General features: G+C 35.4%; 1 protein-coding gene across 1 annotated transcript in view; it reads right to left on the reverse strand.

The window, feature by feature from the left end:
* Nucleotides 1-14248, reverse strand: part of VPS50 (VPS50 subunit of EARP/GARPII complex) — an 80086-nt gene that overhangs the window by 20787 nt on the left and 45051 nt on the right. Inside the window, exons 20-22 of the mRNA XM_041408816.1 lie at nucleotides 13730-13836; nucleotides 5583-5704; nucleotides 1665-1745 (exon numbers count right to left, since the gene is read on the reverse strand). Coding sequence (XP_041264750.1) covers nucleotides 1665-1745; nucleotides 5583-5704; nucleotides 13730-13836 — 310 coding nt within the window. The remainder of the gene's footprint in view (nucleotides 1-1664; nucleotides 1746-5582; nucleotides 5705-13729; nucleotides 13837-14248) is intronic.

Below are 14248 nucleotides of genomic sequence, written 5' to 3' on the forward strand. Positions count from 1 at the left end.
AAACCAAATGCCACAACACAAACATGAATACTTTCAGAAAGCAATTTACAAAAATTTAAAATAAGATAGGGGAATCCCTTGAGCAGTTCAGAACCATCCATACAGTCTTGAGAAATGCCCTTTTTATGACACAATGAAAATGAACCTTGACTTTCACAAACTCTTAAAAATAAGCAAACAATAAACAAAAATATCCAGACTACTTTTACTTCCTCATAAATAAAAAAGGGAAAAACTTCCATTTACAGTATAAGATTGGCGTAAGTTCATAAGATATTCATAAACCTCATGAAATGTCTTTAAGCAGTTAACTAAGATTTCTTTCTTCTTTCAAATCTTACATTGAACATAGCTACTAATTTCAATTGGCAATAACATTATCTATTACAGTACTATTAATGACTGAGGAACAAAACAAACTGCTGTTATTTTTCCATTTCACTCCTAGAATTTTGTTTTCAATTATTTAACCTACTAAAAAAAATGAAGTCTGTAAAGTACTGTCAGAAATCATCACTACAGAGAAATTTAAAGAATTAATTCCATAACTTGCCATTTTTCCATAATCTTTAACTGATTCATTTGCAAGTACTCCCTGTAATTAATTTTTCTTTCTGCATACACTGCCTTTGAGAAGAATATCAAGAAGCCTTTTTCTCCTTTACAGAGGCCTAGGGTTATTAGTTATCTTATGCTCCCTCTACTGACTGTATAAGAAATGGTCTCCAAGCCTTTTAAGATGCTTCTCTGAGAGAACAGTTTAGGACTGGATATAATGATTCAAGGAATTAAAAAAGCATAAAGTACATTTCTTGGAGTGTCAAATCCTTGTGCAAGTCAGAGTAGAACAACTTTTTCTTCTTTCTAAGATAGAAGCCTCAGAAAATAAAACTTTCCTGTAGCATCCATGGTATTAACTACAACACAAGCCATTTATGATACCCTGAGGAAATTTCTTCACAACATTTCAAGGGTTTTATATTTAGGTAGAGTATGAAAACTTCAAACTTCCATTTCTGGTGTAGTTTTTAGCAATACTTCCTTATAAACTTTGCTGTCCAGCTGAATCCACAAAAACTACCTACAGTCTCCTTTACCATCCTCCTGTGCAGGACAGTAATCTACTACCAGTGTGACAAGAGCACCATATTTACTTTTCACACTTTGAAAATAAATCACAAAATGACCAATGGGATGTAATCTAAAAAATACTTTTTGGAAAGTTCCCCAAAATTAAGGAAGGTCTTAGTATACAACCTCACCCTGAACGGTGAACAATCTTCAGGAGAGCTTACTTTTTTGCTATTATTTTACTGAAGAAAAATGAGTCATCAATTTCTTTTTATAAAATGTCTCTTGGTAAGGATAATACTGAATGTCTCTCTTTATTACATGAATCATAATAGAAGATTTAAATATCGAATTTCACTATTACATCTAGCAAAATCTATTTAATTCATTTTGCTGTATATCGGAAAAAGTGATTTCATACAATAATAACCTCTACCTCAAGAAACTAAGCCTTTTATGAGACAACTTATTAGATACATTCACACTGAATGTGAAAAGAGGAAAAAAATCAAAAAGCCATGATGAAATACAATTCCTGAATGCCGTACACAGACCTCTATCCCACTGAGCATTAACAACATCCAGGTACTTACCAGATCAATCAGACTCTCCTGGATTCTGTTCAGCGTGGTGCGTAATCTGCTGCTACTGAGGCCCAGTCCTGTTGATTCAAACTGGAAGAAATACATTCTACTTAAGTTGGGAAAGAAAATCTCTTTGGTTTAAACTTTAGTGCTATACAGCAAAACTTCAGCTTGCAAAGACTAGCTACAACTTACTTACATTAAAATTTTAGCACAGAATCTTAACCACACAAAATTAAAAGAAAATCAACAGAGGTCACAGCACTCAACTCTGCACTGGTGTGAGGAATGACCAAATTATCTTCCATGAAGATGACAGTGTATCATTCATACCAATAAAAGATCCAGTATCTTTTATTGTTATTATGTATTTATCTGCAGGACTCTAGATTTTCTCATTTGGGTGATAAGCCTGGAATGGTGCCCCCACAACACCATCTCTGAGCCTTGCATTCACACCACACCTAAGTCAAATGGTTTTCACTCCTCTTTCTAGCTATACAATATCTCGTAATAATCAAATATATATCTTGCATATGTAAAAATTATAACCACTTATATTTATAAACAGTCATTATTACTTAATGTCTACAAAGATCTAACTCAGAAATGTGCCATCTTCATGTTCCCGGCTCAGGAGTGTATGGGGCTGATGCTCAGCTGGGATATATAGTTATATACATACAACTATGCTATATATACGTATTTATTTTATTTGTATATATATACACACACATATATATAGCTACACTAATTTCCTGCTGAGTGCAATGGATTATAACAGCTGAGGGTCTGATTTAACATGCATAATTATTGTAACTTCTTATGTTCTACTGTTAATAAAACCCCCCAACAAACTAACACAACAAAGAAAGTGGATACAAACTTGGGACATGTAACAAACACAAATTTAAGTCAACAACCTGGAAGGATTTGAATACAGTTCTGGTATGTGATTCACACCAAAAGGCAACTTGCTGAACAATATGTAGGGCACTGTTGTATGCTGCATTATTAGACTTCTTTTCAGTGGGCTGAATCAGGAAAGGAAGTATTTGAATTTACGTGACCTCCTCCCCTCTGTTTGAATACAGACAGGTATAATTTAGGTCCCCATTTACTGCATCAAAAGTTTCCAGTTTAAAATGTCCATCTGCCCCAGTCCTTCTGTATATTAAATGACAGTTTACATCTGAGTTGAAGTCCCACTGGAAGTACACTCTGATGAAATCTATAACTTGATCTAGGAGACATGTTCTTAAGAACCAAACCTCATGGCTCCACCATGAACATTTCACTCATCAGTACAGCTGACTCAATTCATACAATTTTTTGCTACTTGATCTAGGAGACATGTTCACAAGAACTGAACCTCATGGCTCCACCATGAACACTCATCAGTACAGCTGACTCAATTCATACAATTTTTTGCTATTTCTATTTGCAGAACTATAGAGTTTTAAATTCCATAAATTGATGACCTAGTAAGGCTAGTAAGCAGAGCATTAAACAATTTGCAGAATAATTCTGTTCATCACCAATTTCACCTCTTATCATTAACCTCTTATTGAAATTACCTCTTATAATAACCTCCTATAGTTATTTTTAAAAGTAAGTTTATAAATTAGTGCAATGTCCTGACAAAAAAAAAAAAAAAAAACCACCTCAATTTGTTTCTGCTAAGGAAAACTATTTTGTGGCATGTTCATGAATGTCTTAAATTTTAGTGAGTAGATTTTAAATACAGGCATTCTTTTAATCTTTTCTTGCTCCATAATTTGAGACAAGGCAGGCTTAATTTGCAGCCCACAAATAAAAAAAGTTTTGAAAGCAATTCTTGTTACAACACTGTTTAATTTTTGGCAGTGAAGAAAGCTAAATACTGATTACATAGGATAATGATTTGAACGAGATCTGAAAGCAGCAACAGCATCATGAACAGACATAGAACTCAACATATGTATTTTGAAAAAAAGAAAACCCACCTCAATTTGTTTCTGCTACGGAAAACTATTTTGTGGCATGTTCATGAATGTCGTAAATTTTAGTGAGTAGATTTCAAATACAGGCATTCTTTTAATCTTTTCTTGCTCCATAATTTGAGACAAGGCAGGCTTAATTTGCAGCCCACAAATAAAAAAAGGTTTGAAAGCAATTCTTGTTACAACAGTGTTTAATTTTTGGCAGTGAAGAAAGCTAAATACTGATTACATAGGATAATGATTTGAACGAGATCTGAAAGCAGCAACAGCATCATGAACAGACATAGAACTCAACATATGTATTTTAAATCCCTGGTTTTCACTGAGCTGGCAATGAACTCTGTATAGCCAATCACACTCCTTATGCGTGTACTAACTCACATATACCAAATAACCATAATATTCACAAATAATTTTAAACATTTAAGGAAGTTATACCAGCATACTATAAGAATCCCAAAGATCGGAAAGCAGCAACAGCATTATGAACAGACATAGAACTCAACATTTGTATTTTAAATCCCTGTTTTTCACTGAGCTGGCAATGAACTCTACAGCCAATCACTCTCTTTATGTGTGTACTAACTCACATATACCAAATAACCATAATATTCACAAATAATTTTAAACATTTAAGGAAGTTATACCAGCATACTATAAGAATCCCATTTGACATTATTTTCTGAACAAAAATAAAACAGGAACTCTCTGAGTGGTCTAAATCACATACCATCACCCATCTCTAATTTCTAAAGGTTTAGAAACACTATGGGGAGTGAGGACATTTAAGCAGCATTACAAACAAGAGGGTTTCTTCCAATCATAAACCCTTGTGTTTCCCATGGAAAACAATCTGTCAAAACAAATACTAGGCACAGTACAAAAACATCACAATTTTACCACCCATCTGCTAGAACATTTACCTGCCTAGCACTGTGCTGTTCTCTGTTAGAAGCACAGAGTGAGGAAGCTGGTATGGGCTTTAGAAACACAAAACAGAAGGTGTAAAAAAATAACAATAAATGCAACACAATGTGAATAGCACAGCAACTAAGCCAATGGAAATCCATTATCTTAAGAAAACAAAACAAACTAGACCCCAAACAAACAAAAAAAACCAAAGCAAAAAACCCAACAAAAGGAAAAAACTCTCCACCCATCTTGTAAACACAAATTGCAAATACAGTTGTCCTGCCAAACAGTTCAAAGCATTTTAGAACCATATGTTGAGTTTGAAAATTCATTACAATTTGCCAACAAATGATGATGAATTTGGAACCCCTCGACACTGTTACTTGTGCAGTAATTTAGGGGCCAAGATATGAGAAAGTTGTTTTTACATGCAGCTATTGACAGCTGATCTATGTTAGGTAAAGACATTGCCAACAAGCATTTTTTTCAACTACAAGATCACTCAAAAAACCACTGTTTTCATTAATGCAAGTAGTTTGGCAGAAGAATACTAGATATGAAAAAGTGTCTTTCAAATTCCTTAAACTTGAGTTACTACTTAACTTTCATGGCCCCCTTTTCCTAAATTTGCTGTTCTTATGTAAACTAGAGAAATACATACAGAAAAATTCAATCACCTTACACTGTCTAGGATCAAACCACCCTCCTTCTGCAATCTCCTTTGCTACCTACTCTTTACCACCACTTCTAGGTATTTCACATTGTCTTTCCTCCTTTTCAATAGTGCTGGATATAAGAATAGAGAATCTATCTATTCAAAACATACTATGATTAATGTCTCACTAACAATAATGCTCCCAGTACTTCCTTCCCTTATTGCTGATCTAATCAGCCTTTTCTTACTCCTACATTCAAATCCATTTTATTGCCACTAATTTTTCTGGGAATTACGTATTTTAAGCAAAGAGATCTCCTCTCTATTTTCATTCTCTGTGTACAGTGATACTTGAAAATGAAAAATGCTTCTACCTACCATGTCATTTCGGCCAAAAAATGTATAGACTGCATACAGATAGTAATCAAAGAGCTGGGACATGAAGTGGATCACATCAAATGCAATAGGTTTCAGAATATTCATCATCTGCATGTATTTCCCTTAAAAATCAAATACAGAAGATCAGTTTCCTCAGCACAGGTGCTACAAAGACAGTTTAGACAAATTCAAAGCCAACTTTACCAAGGGTATTATGTAGCCTTCACTGTTTATTAACAGCAATTAATAATAGTTTACAGATTGGAAAGGTTTAAAAGCAAAGCTAAAACGATGGCTTAAGACACCACAATTGTTCCAAGACTTCTCAAAATATAGATGTTAATCCATATCAAAATGTTTTCAACTGTTTTCAGCCTTCTGGTACCAAATTCAACACACAACTGTCTGGATCCTCTAAATGAAGTTTCAGCTTCATTTAGGTAAAAAATAATAATCTGCTAAAGCAGTGTCTGGCAAATGCTATAGAGAACCACTGAAGATTTTATGCTTGAGTGTGTTTATGTATGCACATACAGATATTTTTCAAGAAATAGAAAAACACAGTATAAAAATGATATGTCCAAGGTTGGATTTTACCCAAGAACTGTAGGGTTATGCGCTTCACATCAGTGATACAGCATTTTCTGCTCTCCTTCCCTTCTATCCTGTGGTAAGAATCTCAAGTAGTTTTATGTTTGAAATGTTTCCAAGAGGAGAGACTATGAGTAAAGAAGGATGTTGGTACCCTGGCACATCCAGGGAGAAGAATAATTCCTTCTCTTCCTTACTATTCTCTGTTGTAACACATTTGACTTAGGAAAATTTATTTTTTTAAAATAATTTAAAAACCCCACCCTCAGGATCTTCATCCATATGTTATCTGAATCAAACTGATCATAGGATTAGGTGTCCAGAAGGGGTTTTTCCCTACCCCTACAGACCTAGTTCACAGGGCTTGCAATATTCACTTATTTCTGTTTCCAGCATAGGAAATGGCTCTTCATTGGGTCATAAAAGAAGCACACTTAATGAAAACCCTGATATTCCAGAGACCACATATTTCCTGCTGACTACCTCAAAAATGACATCCTGCTTGCCCTTTTAGTGTTCTAAAAACATGACATATAACAAATGTTATTTTGTTACCAACAAACTGTTTGGTTATTACAGTACAAGAGAGACAGCAATTTTTAAACCAAAATACAAATGTAGTCCACCCCAGCACGTAGGATACAGCAGGTCATTTCACAAATTGTCATCTTCCAGACATGTTTACATGTGACAAGTTGGAAAAATTACAGGAAGGTGCTAAAACAATTTCTTTTTCCTTTAGTCAACAACACTCATCTTCAAGTTAATACTATGCATAGAGAAGTAATCTACTAATAGACAGAGAAAATATTGGTTTAATCAGAGAAACTGGGTAGCAAAGAAACAAAAGCTAGCTTTTAATAAAAGGGGAGTTATTTGAATTTTTCAAGGAAGTAATTGTGTAGGTCAGCAAAGATAACTAAGTTGAAACATGCATGATACAGCTACATACCTGACAAAATGGTAGAACACTAGAGTAAGAACCAAACAATAGCCTGACATTGCTACCTTCCAGGTTTCTATCTGATTTAGACTCCTTATTGAATACTACATGACTGTTTGCTAAGACACACAAGAATATGTTTTGTTATTTTTAGAGATTTGACACAGGTTGTAATAATTCATATTGTCACTTTAGCCCTTTTGCTAACTCTATACTACTTAACTACTAATGCTTTGACCCATAGCATTATGAACAAACTGAAAAGTGGACTTAAAAAATTCTATTTGACTTCTAAAAGGGAAAATCAAATGCACAGTCCAATGTGTAAATTTTTGCATATTTGTGAAAGGATGGTGATGGTACCCTAATTAAAGCAAGTGCCACCTGCATCCATACTATCTGAATATTCTGGATTGGACAGGCTGACTTCTTCCACTTACTCTGCGATAAACATTTTTTGAAGTTGCCTGCAACCCAATGTGAGTGGTAAGTCACAATCTGGACAGTTAAGATTTCCAAGCATCTGTGCAGCTGGCATCAATACTGGAGGTAATCTCTTGGGCAGTGTCTTATACTTTTCCAAAGGGCTATGCACTACACACTGCCCAAGTACTGTACCTATAAAAATCTTCCAGTGCCAAGAACATTTCTCTATTACGACATCACTCATCATCTCGATACAACAAGTGTTCCAAGAACATTTCCTCCTCATTGCTCTCTCCAACAGGACACCAGTTTTTAATGTCTACACATTGTTACCTATACTTGGGCTGAAGTTACTGCTCTGGGTTAAAAAGGGATATATAAGAATATTTTCAAACAGCACACAGTCCAAAGCCATATCAAAATATAAATTTCCAGAAATACTTGAACACTTAAAGTTTCAGCAACTGAAAGTAGCTTGAATTTCTAGAGGCTCTAGACAGCTTAAACTGCGGGACATTTGCCAGGTTTCTTTTGAAGTATTGCTTGCAGAACTCCTTCTGTCCATAAGGATAGCAAGTAGAGAGCATTCTTTACCAGACTAATCTATACAAAACTGATGCACCTCACAGATTAGCACACAAAAAATTTTGCAATAAATCTTTACCAAGCCAACCTGGTAAAGTGAGCTTTAAACTAGGAAAGATGGGGTAAGGGGAGAGTTACAGTGACCATGCACACAGCAAAATAAGGTTTAAGTGGGGATACCTCCAGCAGGTACAAGCAGCCAAAGACATAAGACAGGACTATGGGACACCCCCTTGCACTCCCCCTGAGATACTGACACACTGAAATACCTCTGTGAAGTGCCTGTAGACAAATGCACACAGTAGGAACAAACAGAAGGAATTACATGTGTATGCAGTCACGGGGCTTTGACCTCCTTGCAGTTATGGAGGTATGGGATAGCTTGTGTGACTGGAATATTGTCATGAAGGGCTACATGCTTTTAGAAAAGACAGACCTGGAAAGCACAGTGGTGGATTGGTGCTGTATGTCAGGCAACACCTGGAATGTATCAAGCTCTTCTTGGGGTAGATGATGAGTGAGTCCAGAGCTCAAATGTTAGGATAACAGGGCAGACTAGTAAGGGTGACACTGGGGTGTTTGCTACAGGCCACCTGATGAGGAGAAGGAAGTGGATGAAATCTTTTAACAGACAAGTAGAAGCAGCCTCATGGTCACAGGCCCTGGTTCTCACAGGGAACTTCAGTCATCCTTACATCTGCTAGAACAACAAAACAGCAAAGCACCAAGAGTAAAGCACTGACAACTTCTTGACAGAGATGGTGGAAGACATCAATGAGGAATGGTGTGTTGCTCAACCTTATACAAATGAACAAGAAGGCCTTCTTAGAGGTGTGAATGTTGGGGACAGCCTTGGCTACAATGACCATGAGATTGTGGAGTTCGGTATCCTGCATGAAGGAAGCAAGGCAACAAGCCAAATTGCAACTCTTGGCTGCTGGAGAGCTAACTTTAGCATCTTTGGGGATGTTTTTGGAAGAATCCCATGGAGACAGGCTCTGCAGGAAAAAAGAGTCCAAGAGAGACGGTCAATATTCAAGCACCACTTCCTCCAGGCTCAAGAATGGTGCATCCTGATGAGCAAGAAAGTGGGCAAAGGGGACAAGAGACCAGCATGGATGAACAAGGAACATCTATCAAAACTCACTAAAGCAGGACATATACAGGAGGTAGACGTAGAGACAGGCCACTTGGAATGAATATAGAGATGTTGTTGGAGTGAGCAGACATTAAGACAAAAAAGCTAAGGCCCACCTGGAATTAAAACTGGTCAAGAATGTCAAGAACGAGAAGAACTTCTTCAAATATATCAATAATAAAAGGCCTGCTACTAAATGGAGAAGGAACCCTGGTGAGGGGACACAGGAAAGGCTGATATACCAAATGCTTTCTGTGTATCAGTCTTCATTGACAAGACCTTGGGAATCCCCGACCCAGGTGACTGGGAAAAAGACCTCCAGGTGGAAGGAAGACACACATTAAGAGCCAAAATGCTGCTTTGAAGGAAGAGGTGCAAAGTCCGTTGAAAGACCGTGTGATTTAAGGTTTTTAAGTCACAGGAGGTTCTACGTTATCTTATCAGTTACTCACTTCAACTAACTTCTGCTGTGAGGTTTGTCATCACTATTATTATTTTCTTGCAAGGTAATGGGGTTTAAAGTAAGCACAATCTAAGAATTTGTCCTCAAAACACATTCCTAACACAAACAAAAATAAGGCCAAAAAAGCATTAAAACCCATCAATATAATAAATACCCATTAAACTATTTCTTAGGTCAGAATGATATTAATTAAGAGATCACTGAATCAATATACACAATGACACAGTTATTATTAATTACTCTTGTTGATATATAGTGCTTAGTCAAACTATTCCATACAAATTTAACACAGGTTTATTCTTCCTTTACATTTTAAGTCAACATGCAATGGCTTGATAGGAAAAATTAATCTTATAAATTAGACTAATGAAATTAGAAAGAGAACTAATTACCTTAATTAATATAAGAGAAATCTGATAAATTGAACTGTTCACTTGAGATTCAAACACAATTGTAACTGCTCCCACTTCAATTACACATTAGCAACTCATTTATGTAGTTTATAAATCTTAAACTACTCTTTTTTTTTTAATTCATTTAGCCTCCATACAAAGCATAAAGCACATAGAAATAGTTCAAAATGGTTAACAAACACTTCATACTCATTCAGTATGGCACAATGGGCACTACTACTTTCCTAATAGTGGGCACTACTACTTTCCTAAAAAGTAAGGCAATTATTTCTGTTATTTGATTGGGCAACTTAAATCTATGTCTTCATCACTATGACTGAAAAACAGCAAAGAAAAACATATTAAGGAGGGAAAATAGTAATCCAAATAACTACTGATCCACTGTTTTAATTTTTAGGATGCAGAATTTCAGATTGTTTTGAAAAAAATTATGGAAATGACAGAAACAGAAATATGGAGGCAAAATTAAGAAAAATCATGGATCTAACAGAAGTGAACTGTACCAGACACTGCACATGAGCCAGAACTCACGATTTTCTACACAAAGGACACAATACATTTCATCTATCTAGGATTTGGTAAAAGTATTAATATAACAACATTGCACAGTAAATAAATGAAGCTAGAGCATGTTGAGTAGGAAGGTAACTAAAAAAAGCTACCAGTGGACTTCCCAGCAATCAGCAATCTCTTTAACATTTTCTTTAATTACTCTGGCACAAAAATAAGAGTGATAATAGAAAAAAATAAAGAGACACCATCAAAAGAGAAAAGTACTAACATAATGTACAGGAGCACTTGATGATTGTAATAAAAATTGGACTAAATTCAGTAGCACAAATTGTAAATACATGCATTTAGGGGACAATTAATTAAAAAACATGCATCTTTCTACTATTAGCTAGCAGCTTATCTCTTGGAAAAAACTGGGAAAGTGAAGGATCTGCTGGCTATACAAGATCATCACACTCTACAAGGAAGCTGTAAGAAATCTAAAGAGGTGCAAAATGGAAGGAATTTAGGACCACGATGCAATGATATAAGAATTGGACAATGCAGCAAGATCTCATCCAAAGTACTGCATGATTTTGGTAACAAGAGCAGAAAATTTAAGCTTCTAGTGGATAAATACAGAGGACACTAGAAATCTTGGCACATTGTTTAGCACATCAAAGACAGAGAAGAAATAGGACCACTTCCTGTGAAAACAGCAGAACAGTATGCATTGAAAAAGAAAATGATCTGTTAAACCTCAAAATTTCTTTTGTCATAAGATCAAGTCAGCAAAAAATAGGAAGATAATTTTTTTTTTATTCTTTGGGCTGACAAGGCTTCTGAAATAGAATTCCTGTTAGAAACAGTGCTGGGAATAGAAGTATTTTTAAGCTGGAGCTCAAAGCAAGCATATTTACAGGCAGTACTAAATGATATCTTCCTCCCACAGGAAGTCCTTTCCAATTCCATGTTTTAAATAACACTACTATCACTCATTACCAAAACAATATAAAACACCCCAAACAGCAGGAAATTTTCAAATTAATAATAATTCCAGAAGGAGATGAAAGCATACATATGAGCTTTAAAAATAATGTTTAATTTTGGGGTTATCAACATAATCCTCAAATAGGATTCCTTACGTAAAATTGGAAAATCAGAACTACTGCCTCTCGTACTGGTACAGTGTTTCATGGCAGGGACAGAGGCTGGAGTTTGCATGAAAGTGCCATGAGTGGTATCTATATTCAATCCTCCATTTTCTCAGAGCAAAACCTTATAGCAGAAAGAGCAAACAAATCTCTCCAGCCTAAGTCACAGATCTATCACAGAAAAGTTACAACTGAATGAACTCTCATTTCAGGTCTATATTGTGAATGCTTAAGGAAAAGAAAGGTTTTAGCAAATCTGCCAACAAGATTTAGAAAATTAATTCCTGACTTTTATGCTGCCCTTGAAGACAGCAAAAGGTGCTAACCAGGTGTTGGAGTAACCTTTTTTAAAAGGGCTTACTCTGAAGTGCAACAATCATTTTCAAACGTTGAAGGCAAACCTCATTAATGCAACACATACAGAATTCCTCTATCTCCTGCCTACTCAGATATATTTAGGCAGTTACTTCCCCATTCCCTATAAATAAAACAGAAGTCAGTAGCAGAAAATTGCTATCGTAAATTCCATGTTTTAAATAACACTACTATCACTCATTACCAAAACAATATAAAACACCCCAAACAGCAGGAAATTTTCAAATTAATAATAATTCCAGAAGGAGATGAAAGCATACATATGAGCTTTAAAAATAATGTTTAATTTTGGGGTTATCAACATAATCCTCAAATAGGATTCCTTACGTAAAATTGGAAAATCAGAACTACTGCCTCTCGTACTGGTACAGTGTTTCATGGCAGGGACAGAGGCTGGAGTTTGCATGAAAGTGCCATGAGTGGTATCTATATTCAATCCTCCATTTTCTCAGAGCAAAACCTTATAGCAGAAAGAGCAAACAAATCTCTCCAGCCTAAGTCACAGATCTATCACAGAAAAGTTACAACTGAATGAACTCTCATTTCAGGTCTATATTGTGAATGCTTAAGGAAAAGAAAGGTTTTAGCAAATCTGCCAACAAGATTTAGAAAATTAATTCCTGACTTTTATGCTGCCCTTGAAGACAGCAAAAAGTGCTAACCAGGTGTTGGAGTAAACTTCTGCAACAATCATTTTCAAACGTTGAAGGCAAACCTCATTAATGCAACACATACAGAATTCCTCTATCTCCTGCCTACTCAGATATATTTAGGCAGTTACTTCCCCATTCCCTATAAATAAAACAGAAGTCAGTAGCAGAAAATTGCTATCGTAAAATTATCTAGATCATCACACAGAAGTCATGATCACAGAAAATCAATCCCATCACATCTAGAATTGGAGGCCAGTGTTTTCACAGAAAAGTCTGGCAAGGAAAGACCTCAAGAAGTGGCCTAGTGCAACCTCCTGCTCAGAGCAGGCCTAAAGACACAAGGCTGCTCAGCAGCCTGACCAGTCACATCTTGATGACCCTGCAGCGACAGAAATTCCCTAAACTCCCTAGGGATTGCTAGCATGTATGAGAGCTCTTTTCTTCTAGTTGATTACTCTGTAGTAGAAACAGTTATTCTGACTGTGAGAATTTGAATAATGAAACACAAAAAAAAAATAGTTCTAAAGTTCTTATTTTTGCAACTATTCTACTTGAAATCATTTCATAAAATACATCAGCAACATAGAGCATTAATCTTTTTGCTTGCTATATCCACTCTTCTAACACATTCAATATTTCAAACAAATAAACTACCATTACTGGTTAAAACCAACATATGCATGCAGATTAATTTTCCAAGTAAAAATAACTCACAAGATATAAACAAATTTGTCTATTTAATTTAATATTTTTTTAGTGTTTTATTTCTATTTTATTAATATTTTCAAAGAGCAGAAATAGCGTCCAACTAGGTATATTCTTTAGGGTCTTAAATATCATTTAACATATTTGCTATAATCCGTAAGTTTGCAGAAAAATCAAAAACACTTATAAAAAACAATTATTCTACATACCAACTAGCCTTATTACATTCAGTGTAGTGTTGGTTAGAATAGGTGCATTCACTTTATTGAGGTTATAATCTGATCTCTTTCTGCTCCTCAGAGTTTCTCGAGAAACACTTAAAAAAAAAAAAATACAGCAAATATGAAAACATTCAAAGACATACAATGGAAATTTAGTGGAAAATGTATTATTCCTCCCCCGTTCTTTCACATGACAGTATGCCTTCCAGTGTAGAGTTTTATTTATGCCAAAGCACAACAAGGTTAGGATTCTAACATTTAAGAAAGAAGCCTGATCTAATTCACATAGAATTGTGCTAGAGAAAGAATTTTGACTTTTATTCTAATACTGGAGTTATTGGCCTCTGTCTTGCCCCAACAGTCATTTTAGTCACTCTGAATCAAATTCATAATTCATTAAGAGAATAAAAGCAACACAAGTCACAACAAAACAGAGGCAGATTTGCCAGCTACAGCTGAAAGTTACTACCTAGAAATAGAAGCAATTTTGAGGAAGGTGAAACTAAA

This window comes from Onychostruthus taczanowskii, unplaced genomic scaffold (assembly GCF_017590055.1).
Source record: "Onychostruthus taczanowskii isolate IOZ18803 unplaced genomic scaffold, ASM1759005v1 scaffold3, whole genome shotgun sequence".
Classification (NCBI taxonomy): Eukaryota; Metazoa; Chordata; class Aves; order Passeriformes; family Passeridae; genus Onychostruthus; species Onychostruthus taczanowskii.